This window comes from Fragaria vesca, linkage group LG3, assembly GCF_000184155.1.
Source record: "Fragaria vesca subsp. vesca linkage group LG3, FraVesHawaii_1.0, whole genome shotgun sequence".
Lineage (NCBI taxonomy): Eukaryota > Viridiplantae > Streptophyta > Magnoliopsida > Rosales > Rosaceae > Fragaria > Fragaria vesca.
Genome location: NC_020493.1, coordinates 14,544,507 through 14,564,252, shown reverse-complemented (window position 1 = coordinate 14,564,252; position 19,746 = coordinate 14,544,507). Strand labels below are relative to the sequence as shown.

Here is a 19,746-nt window from a genome sequence, read left to right as displayed (position 1 = left end):
TCTCTACTACTATATATATATATATATATATATATATATATATATATATATATCTGTCATTCCAATTAATATCTTACCATATCTATCATAAGCAATTATAGCACCTCACCCTCAGCTCTTCCGATTCAAATCCCAGCCCACAGAAGCTTTCATACGACTCCCTATCCCAGCACCTGGTTTTGCTTACTTTCCTTCTTCTATCACTTTGGCCTTCATTTCTGTGGAGTCTGTGCCATAAAGAATTCCCTATAATGGATGGATGCCAAACTTGTCCTTTTACAACCAGGAAAGGATTATCACTCATAAGTCATAACCAGCAACTGGGGATTATAGCTATAGCTATGGGGTCCTCTGGCTTCAAGTAGCAATGGAACCAATCCAATTTTAATTGTACAATGAATAGAGTCTGCAAACTTAAACATGTTGTAGACAGTAACTGGGTAACCCCCACAGTCCGGTCTCAGTCTTACAATAATTCAAGCATTCAATGAAAACAAATTTGGATTTGCATCGAACCAATGCCAAACTAGCTAGAAAGACTATTTTGAAAGGGATATAGCGACTTGTCCGACATGTTATGTTCACGAATCTATACTCTAAACTCGGATAAGAGTTATTCAATTCAAAAGTATTAATTATGCTCGTGTTTCTTGAACTAGTCTCGTATGAATGCTCCGCACTTACAATTTTTTCTTAATTATGATAACAGTATTGATTTTGATTATTTTTCCCACTTTTCATCTCCTCTATGCCCTCGCCGCACTCATCATGAAACATATGTGAATCCCAAATCGAAAGGAGTTTACGGTATTCCACTAGCTAGCTAGCTAACCTCTTATGTTCTTCTACTTGCTTTATGCTTACCATAACACATGGTAATAGAATATAATAGTAGAAATGCTGTTGATTAAGCAATGCATATTAAGTGTTGATTAGGGTGGGGAGGTTTGGTAAGCAATTGTTTTATTTTCACCAAAAAATGGAAACGAATATGAAAAAAAAACATGCCTAATATGTCGATCAATTATAGGGGGTTGCTTGCTCAAGTCGATAGCATACAGTGTTGTCTCGTTCCTAGACGCTACACTGCTTCATTCTGTAAAATAATATAAAACATGTGATTGGTGGCACTTTATTGTTAGAACTTCTTAAATGCCTGGATATTATGCACTCCTCTTTAAATTCAAGCTCATCTTCTAGTTCCTTCACCAAGTCTGCCTCTTACTCTGTTCCTACTCAACACTTGAGTCATGGCTAGTTTGTGTGAGGGATTGTTTTCAGGCTTATTGGAGGGTGCATTGAGGTCTAAAGAGGTTGTTTCTTTGTGGGTTTTGACCACAATTGAGGGTTTAGGAAGTGGAGCTTTGGTTGGAGTCACTAAGAGAGTTCTTCTTGCTGCATTTACCTGCATTCTTGCAGTAGGTATGTGTTCTGTTTTGTTAGTATAAGGCTTTCTTTGTCTAAAATCAGGGAGCTTGTTCTTGGTGATCTCAATGTAATACCTAACAACCCAAGTTTGGTGTCTTCCTCTGTTTAAAAAGATTGAGGGTTTTGTAGGAGGAGCTATAGTGGGAGCAATACATGGAGCCGTCAAAGGCCAGACAACAGAAACTGGGTTTGCTATTGGAGCCGGAATAGGCGGTATGGCGGGGGCTGTTGCTGCCATTCAACTTATGGATTTGGTAGTGGATGGGCAGCCTTTGTCTAAGGTTTACGTTAAATATAAAAACGTTTGGTAACATTTTGACAGCATTTGGTAGAATCTGAGAAGCAATTTGAAATACTGAAGCACTTTAAATTGCTGCCTAGTGCAGCAGTGCTTCTAGTTGAATGTATTGGAAGAAGTTCTCTTGAAGTTTCATATGATCAAATCTTGAAGCATACTTGAATTTAAGTAATCTTTCCGGTTGCTTCTAAAAAAGCAGCTTTTTACAATTTCAGCCAAACCCACAACTTTAACCTAGTCGGTGTTTTTAAGTTGTTGTAAGCATGTATGAGTGAATGTGTTGTGTAGCTGTCACAGTCATTCTAATATATTAAGGAGGTTCATCTTGATGTTGATATGTAACCCATTTTATATGTTTTAGGTTGCTCTCTTAGGTGGGATGGTAAATGGGAAGGTGTTTATGGAGTGGGTGAGCTCTGCACTGTTAAAAGCCTATCATTGGCAAGTAAGTATATCTCTCCTAGTAAACAACCAATAACTAGTAGTTGTTATATATCCATTTGAAGTGACAGTCTGAAACTTACTGAGCAGGTTAGCACACTGGAGACTTACAGAGAGATTTCTGAACTCTATGAAATCACTGGAGTAAGAGGGTTGCCCCAAGAATGCATTCAAAATCTCCCTCGAAGTACATTTTGTTCTGGCGATGCCATCGAGTCTTACAATGAGTTCTGCTGCTCCATTTGCTTACAGGTAGGCAAACCTCTTACAACCTAAAATTGTATGCAGGCGATTCATGCACGAGAAACAAAAAGTCTTGGTTTTTGCCGAGTAAAGCGACTATTACTAATGATGAGTCAAATTTTATATATTTGCAGGAATTGGAGGATGGAGAGTATACCAGAGAACTTCCCATCTGTAGGCACTTGTTTCACTTGGCCTGCATAGACCTATGGCTAAGGCGACAAGGCTCATGCCCTATGTGTAGAGTACTTGTCGCTGACAACACAAGATCATAACTTGATGGCTGCTGAAACTGGGACGATTATCAGAGGAAGTAAATATTTTGCAATTCTGTTCAACACAGAAGAGCTTTGTACATGTACCTAAGTAAGACTTTTTGTTATCATATGAATGTTCATTTTCAGGATTCTCAACACATTACCCAACCAAGAACTTCAACCAGCAGTCCTAATAAGACATCAATCTAGAACATAACGTAATCTGCCAATGAAAGCATTGTTATGAAAAACAGCCAACTTAGAAATCATTAAATCATCCAAGTGTGAACAAACAGTAACACAATATTTTCATTCAAATTGTGATGATTATCAAATGAACACTTAAATATATGCTAATGAACTCCTATTAAGTGCTATAAAACCCCAGCTCTGCCTTACACCAACCCGTGTTCAGAAGGTTAAATCGAACAAAAGGTGTTCTAATATGAAATTGCACTACATTCTCGACTCTATTTAAGATCCTGGTGATCCTAGCTATGCTGCACATACTATAGAGTATAGATCATGTTCCAGTTACCTGTTTTTCCAACATATAAATCCCAAGTCAGGTGAACACTTCAACTGTCTGCAATCATGCGAGATACTTGAACATGGTATGGTTTTCCTTTATTATCTGGCTTAAACATGCTTTGCAATTTCTAAACAGATTCCATGACTAATTCTTGATGGCTCAAAAACTTTCCTACTCTCTATAATCCTTACAATTGCAGCATCAATAGCATATCGCCTGTCTTTGTCAACTTCCTCAACCACCTTCGTCCTTCCATCAACTGGTGGGAGAGGAGTCTTAGTTCCTTCTTATCTTATCAGTGAACTTAGAGTGGAAATAAAATTGTCATTTGGCCAGATAGTCTTGGTATTTAGCTCCTTGGTGAGGATCTTGTACTTAGCACACGACAACTAAATGGACTAATGAAGCAAATCTAACTTGGTGCTCATCAGTGAGGCTCAACTGAGTCAAATATTTCTGAATAGCTCAATCTATCAGCATAATTGAAGAGCAGCAGGAGAGCAGCCTGATATGTCAGGTCGCAAACACAGCCAATTCCATGGCTTTTGGTTCAAACTTGGCAATGACATTGCAAGGGCCTAAGGAATAAATCCATGAAAGCTTCTCGATTTCTTTTGTGTCAAAGAATCCATTGAAAACTTGAACGCACTTGACCATCTCTTGGGGATGGTTAAGATAGGATGATTCAGGACAGCTTGATGATATCCCACTCTATGTCTTGCCATCCTTTGTTGACTAGATGCATGATCGAATAGTGGCAGCTTCCGGTGTGCCAGTTACATTCCGTGTTGATACGGATCTGAATGTATCTAATCTCTTCAAGTTTTCATTCTTTAAGCTCCTACCGATTATCTGTCATATAAATGAATACTAGTTGCTTCTTGTACTTTACTCACTGAAACAGTTCAGTCTCTTACCTATTCTTCAAGTTAGAGCTCGATACGGAAGGGAAGCAAAGAATGAGGCGAGCCCCAAACTCTATTCATGATGGAGAGGGGCATAAAGAATTTGATTGGCAATCAGACTCCAGCACCACTTGTATCATGCTGTTGAGCTAAATGTAACAGCATGGAACTTGATCTGCTCAGCTCAAAATAACTTGCAGATAGATTCCTAAACTCTAGAACATTGCTTGACCAAGTTATCTCTCAAAGTAACATTCATCTTGTAGCCATAGATCGAGTCTCTGAATCAGTTTGCTGACCAACATACAGCTTGATTGTGTCTTACAACTTAAATTAGAAGCCTAGAAGTTCATTGTAACAAATTTACATTGAACAGTTCCCAAGTGCTAGAGCTATAAGAACAGAAGTATTTGTATGTAACACATTTATGGACCACATGAATACAATTGAGCAAATTCTCTGGGTGGATCTTTTTTCTACATGAGTCTAATACTCATATGCCAATGACAGATATAACAAGCAATATGAATAACATGAACAATGAAAAAGTACCACAAAATAAAATTGAAGTTTCCTAGACATCTATATCCCCATAGAACTGAGGTTTTACTTTCTTATAGACTACCACAAAATGTTCCAATTTTAACTGAGAGCATAGAATAAATGTTAAGCAATATGACTTACATGACAAAGACAAACAAATTGTAAGAGGAAGTAAGTATCTTCTAACAATTCTGTGCACCACCTAAGATCTTTCTTTTCACATGCTTGAGAAAAACACACCACATTCAATTTGCAGATATACCACAAATGCACCATATAACACCAATTACTTAATTCCATTAACCTATTCATTCCCAGGAATATTGATTTTGCAGTTTGAAATAGCCAATGATCAATATCATGAATAAAAGGTTAGAATAATTATGATTGACAACAAACTGCAAAACAATATCTGATTTAAAAACCATATCCATCAGTCAACTGTAATCTAAAATTTCAAAAGAGTAACTGCACATGGCATCCAGAGTACTACAGTAGAGTGAGTAGACAGTTAAGGCTGAATTGCCCCAAAAAACCTAGTATTACTAAAAGCCCTACACAAATGCACATCACGTTCCGGTAGAGTTCTATGAAGACTCAAATGGTACCTTAAGTCAGGCAACATACTTGAACGTATTAGAGTCTTCCTGGTCCCTCTCCAGGTAATCACGGGAAATTAGATCTTCAATGCGCTTTTTAATTGCTTTGATGTCCGGTTTGAACACGTGCTGCACCATCTCAACACACTCCATGACTAATTTTTGATGACCCAAAATTTTTCGACTCTTCATAATCCTCACAATTGCAGCATCAATAGCATACTTCCGCTCTTTTTCAACATCTTCAGTCACCTTTTTCTTTTCATCAACCAATGGTGGGAGAGGAATCCTGATTTTCCTCATTCTGTCATTAAACTTCGAGTTGAACACAAAGGTGTCATCTGCCGTAACAGTCTTGGTATTTGGCTCCTTAATGAGGATCTTGTACTTGGCACATGATAGTGAACTAAGCACTCTAACCAAGTCCTCATTGGTGAGATTTAGCTGAGTTGATATTTCTGAGAAGCTTAATCTATCAGCATGATTGAATAGCAGCAGGAGAGCACCTTGATAGGTTGATACAACCAATTCAATGGGTTTTGGTTCAAACTTTCCAATAAGGTTGCAAGTTCCCAATGAGTAAATCCACACCAATTTTCTGTCTTTCATTTGCGAACCATAGAATCCTTTGAACACTTCAACGCACTTGACCATCTCTTCAGGAAGGTTAAGAGCAGATGATTTGTAACTTGGCCAGCTACCAGTTCTAAGAACTGTAACTGTCAAGTCGATCCCAGGTTTAATACTTGGGTTGGTTCCAACATATTGTTCGAAATTGGTACGCATATCCTTTGCCAGAGCCATATCTGTGACCTGCAAGAAATTTACAGTTGCAGATTTCAATTTGACATCTACTGAAATTGGAACATGCAAACATAACAAGTGACAACAGGTCAACTCACCATTGTCTGCATCTTTGAGGTGAACTGTCCACCACATTGCTGTTTCAGCTTGGATAGAAAACTTGTCTCATGGTCTTGGTTTGCACTCCGATCAAACAGCAGACGATGGGCAAGCTTTTTCCTACAGAATTCTGCAAAAAGATCTTTGTCACTATAATAGGCAAGCAGCACAGCAACCTTCTCAAGAGTTTCCTCAATGGTCTCATCACTCAACTTTTCACTAGTTCCCTTCTTTAGTAAACTATCACAGAATACAGCAAGTAATTCAGCGCTCGAACTTCCGGCAACAGATTTATTGCAAAACACCTCAAAAGCCACTTTCAAAGCCTTGTGAAAGACCGACTGGTTCATAAAGCAACCATTGACATAGGCCATATACTTATCATGGAGCTCCAAAATATTCCTGACAAGGGTGAGTCCCACTTCAGCCACAGCTCCTTTCGAACCCTGCTGGCTACTCAAAGCATCTTCAGCCTGCTGAACCAAGGCCTTACCTTCATCCGTAACATGTTCTCTAAACACATCCCCAACAGGCTCCAACCCCTTAGGTACCTTATGGTAAAGCCTAAACATCCTAGACAAATCCTCCACCTTATCACCGCGAATCAAAGCACGACATCCAGAATCCTCTTTATCAAACAGCTGGCGCGCATGAACCACCAGCAGCTCATGATGCACTCTCTCCACCAGCTTCTGCTCGCTGCTCGAATGGAAGTACTGACAAGCCCTCTCCCTCTCCCTCCTCAAGCACTCCTCCACCTTCACCATATACTCCGGACAAGTATCCTCCAAAATCCAACTCGCCGCCTTGCGCGAATAATACTCCCCACTATGCTCAACCATCCCCTCCTCGAAATCCGCCTCATAACAACCCATCCCCCCCATCCCAACCCCCACAAACACATCCACCACATTCTTCAACAACCCCCTATCAATCTGCTCCCCTCCTCGCTCCTTCCCTAAAATATCAATCACACAACCAACCACATTGCTCTTCACCTTCTCATAAACCTTGTCGCGAAACACAACAAGCCCAGCCTCCTTCAATTTCGGCAGGTTCTTCGTCCTGACGTACCACCTGTCAAGATAACTAAAGAAATGAGACAACCACCTCACCAACACCTTATGATTCCCCCACCTCACCACAAGCTCCCGGAGCATAAACTCGCCGTGCTTCTCCGCAATCGCCGGCAGCACCTCCGCAACGGTGTACTCCTCCAACGACTCGCGGTACTTGTCGTAGAGCTGCGGAGAGTAATTGGGGGTGTGTTGAGTGCACATATCGTAGATGGTGGAGTAGACGGCCATGTACTCGTTGGGGCTGAAGTGACCGCCGCCCGGAGCTCCCTCTAGAATGTTCTCCAGCTTCGTGATGGCCTTCTGGAGAGAGCTCCAGCCTTGATCGAATTGGATGACTTTGGCTCCCATTTTTGGGGCAACTGAAATTCAATCGAAACAAGAAATTAGCGAATCGAATAAAAGAGGGGGAAGAGGGAGTTGATGATACCTGAAAAGGTGAGAGAGGTCGCGGAAGAAGAGAAGCCCTAATGGTTGCAGAGGTGCGGCAGATTTTCCCAAAAACCACCGTGTTGGTTCCTGTGTATATCCGATTCCTTTTATTTGTGTATCAATTTACGGGATTTAGTGAATATTTATGCCACGTGGGGTGCAAGGTTAAGGCGCAAATTGCATTCCCCGCCTCTTTTTTTCCAAAAAAAAAAAAAAAAAAAATTAAAATAAAAGGAATAGAAAAAAAAAGATTTGTTTTTCCGAAAAAAAGGGATGTAAATTGTAAACTCAAACAAATGGGAAGGAAGGTTCTCATAATATATAGTTGTAAAATGTTTTGAATTTTTGCTAATGAGGATGTATTTGTAAATCATTAAAATGTCAAACTCACCAATTTATACCAAATTTTTCTTAACTACTCTAAAACCAATCGGGATCATGACGGTACAAGATCACGATAAGGATGGAAATCAAATATCCTCCGGCAAGAAGAAAATGCGTAGTCAGCGCCTGACGGTGGAGAGCGGAGAGACGTCTGCACTTTAAGAGTTGTGCGGACGAGAGTATATATATATATATATATATATATATACACACACACACATGACACTTCCATTGAGAGATCTCTATTTTTGTTCATTTTTTGGGATATGGTATTTGACAAACTTTTCAATCACAAAATCACATCTTCACCGTTCAGTTTGTAGGTCTATATAAGAAGATCACATATGCAAGTTTTCAGAAAATTTGGTAATCGTTAAGTGATCCAAAAGATTGATTTATTTTTTATGATCTTGAACGGTCTAGATTTGACATAATTGTTTAATATATATTAGTGCTAAAACTGACAATTTACAAAGTTCGAGCTGCAGATTCATCGCTGAAAATAGAATGAATATATATAAACGAAGATATATAAGAATCTCATCGATGTGATTACAGACACATATATAAGAAACTTTAAATATTGCTATTAATCTCAAGTATTTGAGAAAAAAAAAAAAAAGTACAGAAGTTCCAAAACGCTGCTACTGCAGAACAAAGAAACCTAAAGTTTAGCTCTAATTAAGAGTAAAAATCAAGCCAGGTACTTAAACGTGTTGGGATTCTCTGGATCCCTCTCGAGGTAGTCACGGGTGATGAGATCTTCAATGCGCCTCTTGATGTTTTTGATGTCTGGCTTGAACATGCGCTGCAGCTGCTCCACACACTCGGTGATCAGTTGTTGATGACCCTCTTCATAATCCTCACAAGTGCAGCATCAATGGTATACTTGCGCTCTTTGTCGACATCTTCTGTCACTTTCTTCCTCTCATCCTGCGGCGGCGGCACGGGGGTGACCCTGATTTTCCTCAGTCTATCGGTGAACTTGGAGTTGAAGGTAAAAGTGTCACTCTGGGAGATTGTCTTTGTGTTAGGCTCCTTCACAAGGATCTTGTACTTGGCACACGAAACCGAATGAAGCGTTCTGTGCACTTCATCTTTGGTAAGATTCAACTGAGTCACTATCTCTGAAAAGCTCAATGTCTCCGAGTTGTTGAAGAGCAGGAGCAGAGCAGCTTGATATGCTGACATAATCAACTCAATAGATTTTGGCTCAAAGTTGCCCCTGACAGAGCAATTACCCAATGTATAGATCCATGAAAGTTTTCTCTGTTTATGTTGTGTGTCATAGTATTGTTTGAACACTTCTACACACTTGACCATCTCTTCAGGAAGGTGAATATCAGAGGTTTTGTAGGTTGGCCAATTACCAGTGGTTAGAACAGTGACTGAGAAATCCAACCCAAGCTTTGAACTCCAACCCAAGTCTTGGAAAGCCCTCAGTTTATCCCGAGAAACGGTAATATCAGTGACCATTCCCTCCATCTTGCAGGTGAACTGTGCACCAAATTGTTGCTTCAGCTTTGCTAGAAGCATTCTCTCATCATCATGATGGGGGTCATCACCAGTAAGCAGCCTACGGCCAAGTTTCTTCCTGCAAAATTCGGCGAAAAGATCTTTGTCACTGAAATATGCAAGCACCGTAACAACCTTGTCAAGTGTTTCTTCCATGGCCTCTACACTTTCGGCATTCTTCTTGAGGAGGCTATCACAGAATGTAGCTAGCAATTCCGCACTCGAGTACCCAGCCATAGATTTATTACAGAACACCTCAAAAGCCTCTTTCAAGGCCTTGTGGAAGAGCGCGTGGTTCTGGAAGCAGTTAAGTACATATCCCATGTACTTATCATGTAGCTCAAGTACTTTCTTAATAAACACTAGCCCCGGCTCACCAGCACCACCACCTGGCTTGGTGCCAGTTGCAGCTGCCGTCGCCTCTTCAGCCTGTTGCACCAAGGCCGTGCCTTCATTAGTAACATGATTCTTAAACAGAGCCGCAACAGGTTCCAACCCTTGTGGTATTTTATGGTAAAGCCTGTACATCCTAGACAAATCATCCTCCCTATCGTCTCGAAGCAAGGCTCGGCACCCAGACTCCTCTTTGTCAAGCAGCTGTGGACCTGGAACAACCAGCAACTCCTTCTGCACCCTCTCCAACAGCTTTTGCTCGCTGCCCGAGTGCAGGTAATGCGAAACTCTCTCCTTCTCCTTCCTCAATGCCTCCTCCGCCTTCACCATGTACTCGGGGCAAGAATCTCCACAATCCAAACCGAGGCCTTTCGAGAGTAGTACTCTCCGGAATCCTCAACCATGTGCTTTTCGAAATCCTCCTCGTAGTTGATCATCTCTCCCATTCCAATTTCCACGAATATATCAACCACATTCTTCATCAGCCCTCTGTCAATCTGCTCCCCTTCACGTTCCATCAAAATAAGAGCTATCAGAAAGTCCTTAGCCTTTTCTTTCATCTCCATATAAGCATGCTCCTTAAACTTCTTATGTCCAGCGACCTTGAGCGAATCGAGGTTACGCCTAGCGATGAAATACCGGTCGAGATAGTGAAAGAAGCGCGAGAGCCACCTGACCATGAGTTTATGATTGGACCATCTTTGAACAAACTCACGTAGCATGAACTCGCCGTGCTTTTCTCTCAGAGTAGGCAACACCGTCGACTCGGTGTACTCGACGAAGACCCCTTCATATCCCTCATAGAGCAGTTTAGAGTAGTCGTGAGGGGGCTTCTGAGTACACATGTTGTAGATCTTGGTGTAAAGATGCATGTATTCATCTGATCTGAACTGCTCCGATTCTCCTTCGAGAATTCTCTTCAGCTTGGTGATCCCCTTCTCCATATAGTCCCATCCTTCTTGAAACTGGATGCATTGTTTCTGCTCCATATTGTTTGGTTACAAAAGCAATCGATGAAAAAGAAAAACCCTAATATCGAGGAGAGGCTTTTGCTTGTGAAGAATCACCAAGCACTACGGACCTTTTATACAGGAACAGTATTACAGAATATTTGTTTTCCTTTTAGACTTGGAACACACGTACCTAGTAGGTTTAGGACTTTAGGTCATGGGATTGGGAATCCCTAAAAGGTCACGACTTTGGTCTAAACTTTGGTCTTTCTCTATTGTGGTTCCGGCCCAAACTTTGGTCTGGATTTCTGGTTTTGTAATTCCCACGGAACAGATCAGAAGGAGGAGTTGCTCGTTTGATGCGTTTGATCCTCTTAGTAAGCTTTGAATTCATCTGTTTCTTTCTTCATGTTATTATTTATGTTTGTGGCTAAACAGTATTGCTAACCATACTCAGTTTCTAATCTGCTTACCCTAGAATTCCAAAGTAGAAAATAGAAGATGGATGATAATAGCAGAATATGTTCAAAACAAACCAAACATTCAGTTCTCAACCTTGGCATAGTTGGTCAATAATGAAAAGTTGAAACATAATTCAAAGTGGAAATAGCTAGATGGAATTCCTATTTACCAGTTTATGCCAACTTAATTATTCCCAAGTAGCAGAGTGAAACATCATACAGTAAAATCGGATAGGTACTGAATCAAAGATCTTGAACACTAATGGGGTGCTGAACACTAGAACGGTTCAGAGCCACACCCCTTCAAAAACTTCATCTTGATTTTGTTGAGTGTTGCCAGGGCATCTTGCATATTTAACCTGTCGTCTGGTGAGTCTGCAGAACAAGCGAGAGCTAATCTCGTAATGGATGACAAACAATCCCTCTTGCTTATATAATCTATGTCTTTCATTTTACCAAGTAAGTTGGCATCCACTACTTCAAGTAATGCTTCTGGAAGTGAATTTGCAACCCACTGCTTCAAACTCGTGTCCCCAACGAACATTATATTTCAAGAAGGATCTACTGGCCTTAGTGGAATGTGGTTTAAATGTAGTATTCTTGCATAATCTAACTTGCAATCGGGGTGCACCGCAAAGTCCAGCATTTGAGAGAAATGATTGAGCAGATGAGTTTTTGAATGGTCCAGCTGTAGGAATTTCTCCTTCGAGTCTGTTAAAAGACAAATTCAGGTACTGCAGATGTAGGATTGCTTCCAGAGACTTTGGAATCACTCCAGACAGATTGTTTTGGATAAACCCAAGAGTTCTAGGCTTAGCAAGTTGCCAGAAGAACCAAGAATAGAGCCACTTAAAGCATTGTTGGCCAAGGAGAGATTGACTAAATCTTGAAGACCCCCAATGCTGCTTGGTAGAATACCAGATAAATGGTTATTTGAGAAATCTATCTCAATAACTTTTTTTCAAATTACCAATATCCTGTGAGATTTCCAATGAGACAATTGGATGACTAGTTTAGACGCAGGATGTATGCAAGGCCCCATAAGGCAGAAGGTATTGTGGAATTTAACAGATTGGACCCCAATGACAGACTTCTTAGAGCTACAACGAGATTACCTATGCAAGAAGGTATCTGACCAGAGAGTAGATTTCCACCCAAAGATAAGTCATATAGGTTCGTTAGTCCACAAAGCTCATATGGGATGAATCCTGCAATTTGTTATTATTTAAGTACAAACCTTGGAGATTCCCCAGTCTTCCCATTGTAGTTGGAATTGATCCCTGCAATTGATTGTGTTCCAAAGTTTAAGAATGTCAAGCTGGTCAAGTTTCCTATCTCATCAGGAATGTTACCTCTCATGTTGCACATGCTTATATCAAGGTCTTCAAGAGATAAAGATAGGTTCCCAAGTGAAAACTTCCTGATATGTTGCACTTCAGAAAACTTGGACAGTACAAACTTACAGCCGGCTAAATCTGTAACTGAAGTATAATAAGCTGCCAAGATGTGAGCCACCTTGTTTGCATCCTTTTAGTATGCACCATTCCACCCGCAAATTTGGATCTCAAGACTCGAGACTTAACCTGTGTTTCAATCTAGGAACAAATGTATGCAAAAACATGTGTCTGGAAGACTGGTTAAAATCATAAAACATTGCAAAACCAAACAAATAAACACAGCTATTGATAGTTCTTGCTATATCTTTGCCGACTTTAAATCTAATGCAATTTCAATGAACAATTTTTTGCCGAAAACCATATTGCTAGAAATTTGGCCGCACTGAGAGATTTTATGATGAAGCAAGCATTAAACCATATTGCTTTTTAATTGTGAAGTACAGAAACAATGTTACAAAACGAACAACGTGCAAGTGAGGGGGAATAAACAAGTCAAACTCGATGTTCAAGGGGATGCCACCTCCTACATTATTATAACATCATCTAAGTTCCTGCTAATAAGCTGAATATTATGAGGCTATAGTGCTGCGATGCACTCAATTTCAATCTTGGCGTCCAATGGCAATGCCGCTACCTGAAATGTTGAGCGTGCAGGAGCTGGGGACGGAAAGTCTGCGAAACAAAATATAGCAGCGTGAATGAACAAGTACTGTGGTTCTATGAAAGGTGTTTGACATCAACTATTGAAACCATAAACCACAAAGGCAAAATAAAAGAGTGGTGTATCCAAGAATGGATTGGCTTTAATAGCTGTGTGTTAGGGCTAGCCAACTTGAGTAACCAAGGATGGTGAGGATTGGATTAGGATGAGCAGAACAAAGGCCAATGGCTCAATCACAGCCAATGTGACCAGACAGAAGAAAAACAGCAGAACAAAGCCAAAAACAATCAAGCATGTAGTTCTAGGTACAGCGTCAAAATGATTAGAACTTACATTTAGCATAGATCTCATTGACTGCCTTGAAGTCTTTCAAGTCAGCTAACCTGCATATAAAGAAAAGAACAAGCAACTACTTATCACCGCATTACTAATTTCTAGAATCAAGATTTGAGCGAAGGGACAAAGAAGCCGTACAAAATAGTTGTTTTAACCACAGAGGAATAATCGGCACCACTTGCTTTCAGTATTTCTCCCATATTCTTCAGAACCTGCAATAATTTATAAACCCAAATTTGTCAAAAGACTGCCCTGTACAGCTATCAACTGAGCTCTATTTAGAAGATTACAGACCACAGGTTAAGCTGGTAATTTCTCTTGAGGATAAGGTTTTTGAGAGCAATAGTGTAAGCTTTTCTTGCACTGTGAAAACATAATTTTTAGATGTAACAATTACCACGGTAATGTTCTGCAGAGAATTTTGAAGACAAAGTGTGCTACCAGCTAACTTGGCTTGGTTCTAACTTTTCTAATCAAGGGTTAAGGATGCTATATCCCTCATTCAATTACCACTTACTTTGTACACAGGTTTTACCCATTAAATCAACTAATAGAGTTTCTTGAGCATCTTTTCTCTAGAAATTTATCGACATTGATCCCATTGCTTTTCTTTCTTTTTCCTTTTTATTTATTGATGGATGTCAATTTTTCTAGTGTGGTTTTGCACTAGTGCTACCTGATAACTGCTACAGTGCTCTTCTACAGAGACACCATACAAAATTGTTCAACAACTTGAGATCCAACGACTACCAGATTGTCAAACAGGCTGTTTACCACTTTACTCCAGTGTTCACCACTTCAAGATTAAAAGGTCAAGATATCTGGTTTTGAAGATATAGCTTTCACCATAAGGAAGTGTAACATAATCAAGAACTATCACCAACTATGTGTACGCAAATAAAAGTACAAAACAGCTTCCCACATGGTTTAAATAGCACAAAACACAACTAGGGGAACAACAATAACATATCAACATACCTGCTCTGTCTGACCTTCAACATCATCAGAGACGAACTTTCCCGTCTGCATTTCAACACACAACACATACTTTCATCAATCCAAACATCCATAGATTCAACTGATGACAAAACAAAACTTGCACGAAAACAAACCTCGGGAATCAGACCAAGACAACCAGACACATAGAGGACATTGTTAGCTTTGATTGCCTGAGAATAGGGTCCCAATGCAGCCGGCGCCTTATCTGTTTTCACAGCCTCCTTGATTCCTAAAACCCAACTCAAACATAAACTACCCAATCTCAAAATCCATACTTCAAAAATTCAATTCCTTAACCAAACACAACTAATCTGTCTAAATTTCTAATTCCAATAATCAAACGCGGACAAATGATATCAGTAATGATCAAACTCTTACGAGTGTCGGTGGAAGTAGCCAAGCAAGCAAAGCGGGAAGAGGGTTTGGATGAAATCGAGGATCGCCACAAGCCGGAGCCGGCCACCGAGGCACAGCCGACGCCGACGGCTAATGGAGCCCGAGTCCGCAGTGCGGCCATATCGATCGTCGGCATGTGGAAGCTCCTCGCCGCAGTCCACGCCATATCCGAGTGCCTCACTTGAGCTTCTGACTGCTTCTCTCTTTGGTCACTGTGAGTTAAACTGTTGCTCTCCCCGTCGCTCACACTCGCTTATATATTCTTTTTTCTTTGGGCTTTCTCTTCTTCTTTGGTTTTGCGGAAGGCCCACACCGATTTTCTTTATTATAATTTGTTTTTCTTTCCTTTTTTATTGAGACAGAGAATTGTTGCATCTCGGTTTGGGATAGATGTATTTGTCACCAAAATAAACGGTATGTTTGGATCGGTGGTGAATTCCTGGAAATTTAATTAAAAATAAAGAATTTTCAATTTCTTAAAACTGTTTCTCCCATTTAGATTCTTCTCTGGTAGAATTAACAATTTCTATAGGAAAATAATCGTGAAATTTAAGAGCTTAAATTTCCTACTTGAATTCCTCACAAAATATGTGTCCTTCCCTCAGCTGAAGTTAGTCTAAATACAAATTCTTGTCATTTAAAACTTTAAATCATGTCTTTCAAAAAAAAAAAAAAAACTTTACATCATGAAATCTAAACAATGGAATTCTCAATTAATAGAATTTAAATTCATGAAATTGTAATTTTCATAATTTTGAAATTTCTATAAAAATTAAAATTGAAAATGTGAAAAAAGACCTCGGGTAGAGAATGACTAGTAATCTTGTAACTTCAGACCAAATAACGGTAAATGAAGGTCCCTGTCACTATTGTTAAACTCACTGAGCCGGGTTTAGATCATTCCCCAAGAGGAATAGAACAGACTTGAACAGCTTGAAGTAGAAATGTCAACTGACTACCAGTGAAATGGAGAACTAACATTTCTGTGTTATCTTACACAATAAGCAAGTAAAACTAGAAGACGTTGCAGATTCCAAAATTCATAATAAATAGAGCTCTTGCATGTAGATTGTTCCGCCAACCAGTCATCACTGACACGAGTACAACAACCAACTCAGTTACATGTTCTCAAGTAAAGCTTGTTTACGGCATGATGTGGAGGTAGCCGAACTATTTCCAGTTTCCTGAAAATGCAGACCAAAGTTTACATATAAATTGGTGTTTGTACATTTGATAAGTCAAAGCGAATGCATACACTTAAAGTAACAGCTGAGTTGTGAGGGATGCAATTCTGACCTCACGAGTACAGGAAACAAAAATTTACCAAAAACTGGATTTATACCCAAGATCAGAAAAGTGTGTCTAACCAAGTAAGTAAATGCTCTCAGTAAGACTGTTACTTTTTTTCTTTTTTTAGCTTTTAGCTAGAGTCAAATACAATTTAAGGAGCAACAATCATGGTTGAGTGGCTGACTGCGTTACAACGTACTGAGACCATTGGTTTGTCTGTGTCAAGCATGGCCACATCAAAGCGCCAATTACAATTTGTTCATTGATATGCAGAATTTTTTCATAATGGACTTTATGACGAAGGTTTTAACTGCATCAGCTTAACTATATGCAATTGGTTATATGAAACAAGAAAGATAACCCAGTCATCAGTAACAATCTTAATATGGAAAGTACTTTATTAAGTATGAACACATAATACATTTGGGATCAAAATTGTCAAAATGGGTACTAAGCTATCCCAACATATAAGATTACCTGGAAAACAGATGATAGTATGTACACCTGAATTTGGAGTAGCCATAAAAATTGTTAATAGATCCTTGACATTGCCCCCATCTGCAAATCTGCACTTAATTTCACGTCCATGTACTGAAATAATAAATGAATTAATTATTAGCAGCCCATCATAAACAGTTGAGGTGATTGAATAATGATGATACTGGAGATACTGCCAATGATACTCCATGAATGTGGGCATCAAAAAATTCCCACCTATGCATAAACTAGTGCAAAACCACATAGCATCTGGGCAGCACAAGGAAACACAAAATATTTGACAATGCAACCCAACCCCAGGCTGTTGACAACCATCAAAACAATTGCATTAAAACAGAAGGGACATATAAACGTACCTGGATTCCAAAGATTAATTGCCCTTGGCGACTGATGCCCGCAAAGATGGCCACACATTGGGAAAGGGCCTGAAGTATTGAAAGAAATCTGGAAGTCCAGTAATTTTGGAGTCCAAAGCAGCATTTTTACTTTTCTCATACCCAGCAAAAAACTCAAATGTCCGGGCTTCTTCGGGGTGACGAGTCAAATCACCTGGCTGGCTTTGGGTAAGGACACTGTCTTCAAACTCACTTCCACCCCAGTATTTTTGGGATTGTACTGTCAGCTGGCTCAGAGCTTCTCTGGTCTCATCGTACCCCTCCTCACTATAGGAAGACATATGGCAGATTTTAACACATTGTGCCATCAAATCACCATACCGTGCAATCTGCACAGACATGTTACTAACCAAACCAGAACTTGATAATGTCCTCTTAACAGTGGCCTCTTTCGTCCACCTTTTATTCACCAAGGATTCTGGCAATGTTGTCAGCATCTCAAATTTCATGACGGCGAAAATGTGACAACAGGGAATTCCATCAGACTCAAACAGTTTGCAAGAACACACAAATGTTGGGTTGCTTTCATAAGGTTGGTATGACACAATCCACATCTTCTCAGGCTTTCCATATTGCATCAGCGAAATCAATGATGCACCAGTTGTTGGATGAACACCTCTCTGCCCAATAACAAAGTTAGACTCAAAATTGATCTGCTCCTTGATTAAAAGAAATATGTCACGGGTGAATTTTTTCCCAATCTCCTCCTGCAAACAACGCATGTGGTTTCCATATACTGGGCTATAGTTCTGTGATCGGTAATCATCCTGTAGAACCTGATTTCTTATCCGCTCAATTGTTTTCTCCATCCGGGGCAACACCTCATACAGCTTCATATAACAGTCAATACCTTCTTCAAGATTTCTATGCATCTCGTCACATCGTTGGGTGCTGCATATTCCTCCAAAAAAATGATCTCGAAAAAAGGCCTCTGCCCACCTTTCACGTTTATTGTACATACTAGTTACCCATTCATTGTTCTCCAGGTGGTTCAATGTCATAAAGTACTGCCAAGCGCTTTCCCATTCCTCATTAATATATCCAGCAAATATCAAATAGAAAAAATGTCTCTGTGTATCCACAGCTTCCAAATTCTGACACCCATTTTTCCCCACATGCCATGCACAAAGTCGGTGTCTAGCCTTTGGTATCAAATTTGTTACCACATTGCCTATTGCATCATCACTATTTGTGATCACTGAAGTTGGTTTTTTCCCATGCATGGAGATCAGAAAGCATGTAATAACCCAATCATATGTTTCCTCTGTTTGATCTACTAACAAGGCACAACCAAAAAGGACTGTGGCTCTGTGGTTATTACACCCAACGAATACAGCCAAGGGCTTGCCATATATGTTGCATTTTTCACTGTTGTCAAAAATCAGTATATCACCAAAAGCATTGTAGTCCGTTAACGACTGCCCATCTCGCCAAAACAAATTTGCAAGCCTCCCCTCCTTATCCACCCTGAATATGCCATAAAAATGGGGGTCCCGCATTGCCTTGAAATTCATCCAAGTTACCAAAGATTGTACATCCCCATCCATCACTACTTCTTTCATTTCACCCTGTGGTTTGTTGTATAATCGAACAAACTCGTAGCCTCTGGCTGGGTGTACTAGGAACTCGTAAGCATGGCATGTTCTCGCTGAAACTTTTCTCGATGCATTAACCTGAGCAAGGTCATGCTTCTTGGGGTGTGATCTTTGAAACTGACGATGCTCATGTCTACCCAAAGCATGGTTGTGTTCGGTTATGAATTCTGAGGCATAGTATACCCCCCTTTTGGTACACAGCCTAACAGTGAAACTTGCAGGACAATTAATTCTTGTTGTTCGTCTGGTGCACTGCTTTTTGTGAGGATTCTGCCAACTGATGTTTTTCTCCCCCATCAAGTCCTGTTGACAATGCTGACAATTGTCATGCTTCCCCTTTGGCCCTTGCTGATGACTATTCGGAGCAGATTCTTTTCGCTTACCTTGCTTTGAGCAAACCAACTGTCTTCTAATGACTAGTGTACCAGAACGGTTCTTGTCTAGCTTATACTTCCTTACACTGAACCCCTTCGCTAGTGAATAGTAAGAATAGAACTTGTCCACTTCCTCGATGCTATTAAACTCAACTTCCTTTAAATCCTCGAATGTCAAATCCTTATATAGCTTCCCTCTGTATCGTGTACAATCTTGCATTTCTGCCTCTTCTATCAAATTTGAGTATTCAATCTCCTCATCTGAACTGTCAGTATTGGATCCTTCTTCAGTGTTCGGGTCCATGCTAGAATTGTAGTCTTTCTGGTCAGTATGTTGCAAACCACTCTCCTACCTCTCTGACCTGGGATAGCAAAGCACGTGTTAGCGTCTCAATACATAATAGCAAAGTTCCTCTCACCAGACATACTTTGCTAATAAAACCAA

At 40.0% G+C, this 19,746-nt stretch overlaps 4 protein-coding genes and 2 pseudogenes across 4 annotated transcripts; 1 reads left to right on the top strand and 5 right to left on the bottom strand.

The window, feature by feature from the left end:
* Positions 1-1,211: 1,211 nt before the first annotated feature.
* On the top strand, positions 1,212-2,815 carry LOC101309331 (NEP1-interacting protein 2-like). Its single transcript, XM_004294335.1, has 5 exons — positions 1,212-1,422; positions 1,558-1,709; positions 2,088-2,171; positions 2,258-2,419; positions 2,545-2,815. The coding sequence occupies exons 1-5, from the start codon at positions 1,251-1,253 to the stop codon at positions 2,683-2,685; spliced, it is 711 nt and encodes a 236-aa protein (XP_004294383.1). The 5' UTR covers positions 1,212-1,250; the 3' UTR covers positions 2,686-2,815.
* A 430-nt stretch (positions 2,816-3,245) lies between these two features.
* LOC101299170 lies at positions 3,246-4,542 on the bottom strand (annotated as a pseudogene).
* Positions 4,543-5,165: 623 nt separating this feature from the next.
* LOC101309039 (cullin-1-like) lies at positions 5,166-7,576 on the bottom strand. Its single transcript, XM_004294334.1, has 2 exons — positions 6,149-7,576; positions 5,166-6,059 (listed from the first exon to the last, which is right to left on the bottom strand). Exons 1-2 carry the CDS (start codon positions 7,574-7,576, stop codon positions 5,262-5,264), a joined length of 2,226 nt encoding a protein of 741 aa, XP_004294382.1. The 3' UTR covers positions 5,166-5,261.
* A 1,159-nt stretch (positions 7,577-8,735) lies between these two features.
* On the bottom strand, positions 8,736-10,938 carry LOC101308749 (annotated as a pseudogene).
* Positions 10,939-13,150: 2,212 nt separating this feature from the next.
* On the bottom strand, positions 13,151-15,402 carry LOC101308448 (ribonuclease UK114-like). Its single transcript, XM_004294333.1, has 6 exons — positions 15,132-15,402; positions 14,867-14,982; positions 14,733-14,777; positions 13,893-13,966; positions 13,752-13,801; positions 13,151-13,429 (listed from the first exon to the last, which is right to left on the bottom strand). The coding sequence occupies exons 1-6, from the start codon at positions 15,313-15,315 to the stop codon at positions 13,335-13,337; spliced, it is 564 nt and encodes a 187-aa protein (XP_004294381.1). The 5' UTR covers positions 15,316-15,402; the 3' UTR covers positions 13,151-13,334.
* A 547-nt stretch (positions 15,403-15,949) lies between these two features.
* On the bottom strand, positions 15,950-18,558 carry LOC101308159 (protein FAR1-RELATED SEQUENCE 5-like). The gene is made up of 3 exons (XM_004294332.1): positions 17,294-18,558; positions 16,917-17,030; positions 15,950-16,333 (listed from the first exon to the last, which is right to left on the bottom strand). Exon 1 carries the CDS (start codon positions 18,553-18,555, stop codon positions 17,308-17,310), a length of 1,248 nt encoding a protein of 415 aa, XP_004294380.1. The 5' UTR covers positions 18,556-18,558; the 3' UTR covers positions 15,950-16,333; positions 16,917-17,030; positions 17,294-17,307.
* Between the last annotated feature and the right edge of the window lie 1,188 nt (positions 18,559-19,746).

Excerpts from the sequence above, each read along its gene's own strand:
- LOC101309331 (XM_004294335.1), top strand. The coding sequence starts at position 1,251 with ATGGCTAGTTTGTGTGAGGGATTGTTTTCAGGCTTATTGGAGGGTGCA. Across the intron at positions 2,172-2,257 it reads TAAAAGCCTATCATTGGCAA|GTTAGCACACTGGAGACTTA; the intron begins GTAAGTATATCT and ends CTTACTGAGCAG. Across the intron at positions 2,420-2,544 it reads GCTGCTCCATTTGCTTACAG|GAATTGGAGGATGGAGAGTA; the intron begins GTAGGCAAACCT and ends ATATATTTGCAG.
- LOC101309039 (XM_004294334.1), bottom strand. The coding sequence starts at position 7,576 with ATGGGAGCCAAAGTCATCCAATTCGATCAAGGCTGGAGCTCTCTCCAG. Across the intron at positions 6,060-6,148 it reads CCTCAAAGATGCAGACAATG|GTCACAGATATGGCTCTGGC; the intron begins GTGAGTTGACCT and ends AATTTCTTGCAG.
- LOC101308448 (XM_004294333.1), bottom strand. The coding sequence starts at position 15,315 with ATGGCGTGGACTGCGGCGAGGAGCTTCCACATGCCGACGATCGATATG. Across the intron at positions 14,778-14,866 it reads GTCTTGGTCTGATTCCCGAG|ACGGGAAAGTTCGTCTCTGA; the intron begins GTTTGTTTTCGT and ends GTTGAAATGCAG. Across the intron at positions 13,430-13,751 it reads CAATGAGATCTATGCTAAAT|ACTTTCCGTCCCCAGCTCCT; the intron begins GTAAGTTCTAAT and ends TTTGTTTCGCAG.
- LOC101308159 (XM_004294332.1), bottom strand. The coding sequence starts at position 18,555 with ATGCATGGGAAAAAACCAACTTCAGTGATCACAAATAGTGATGATGCA.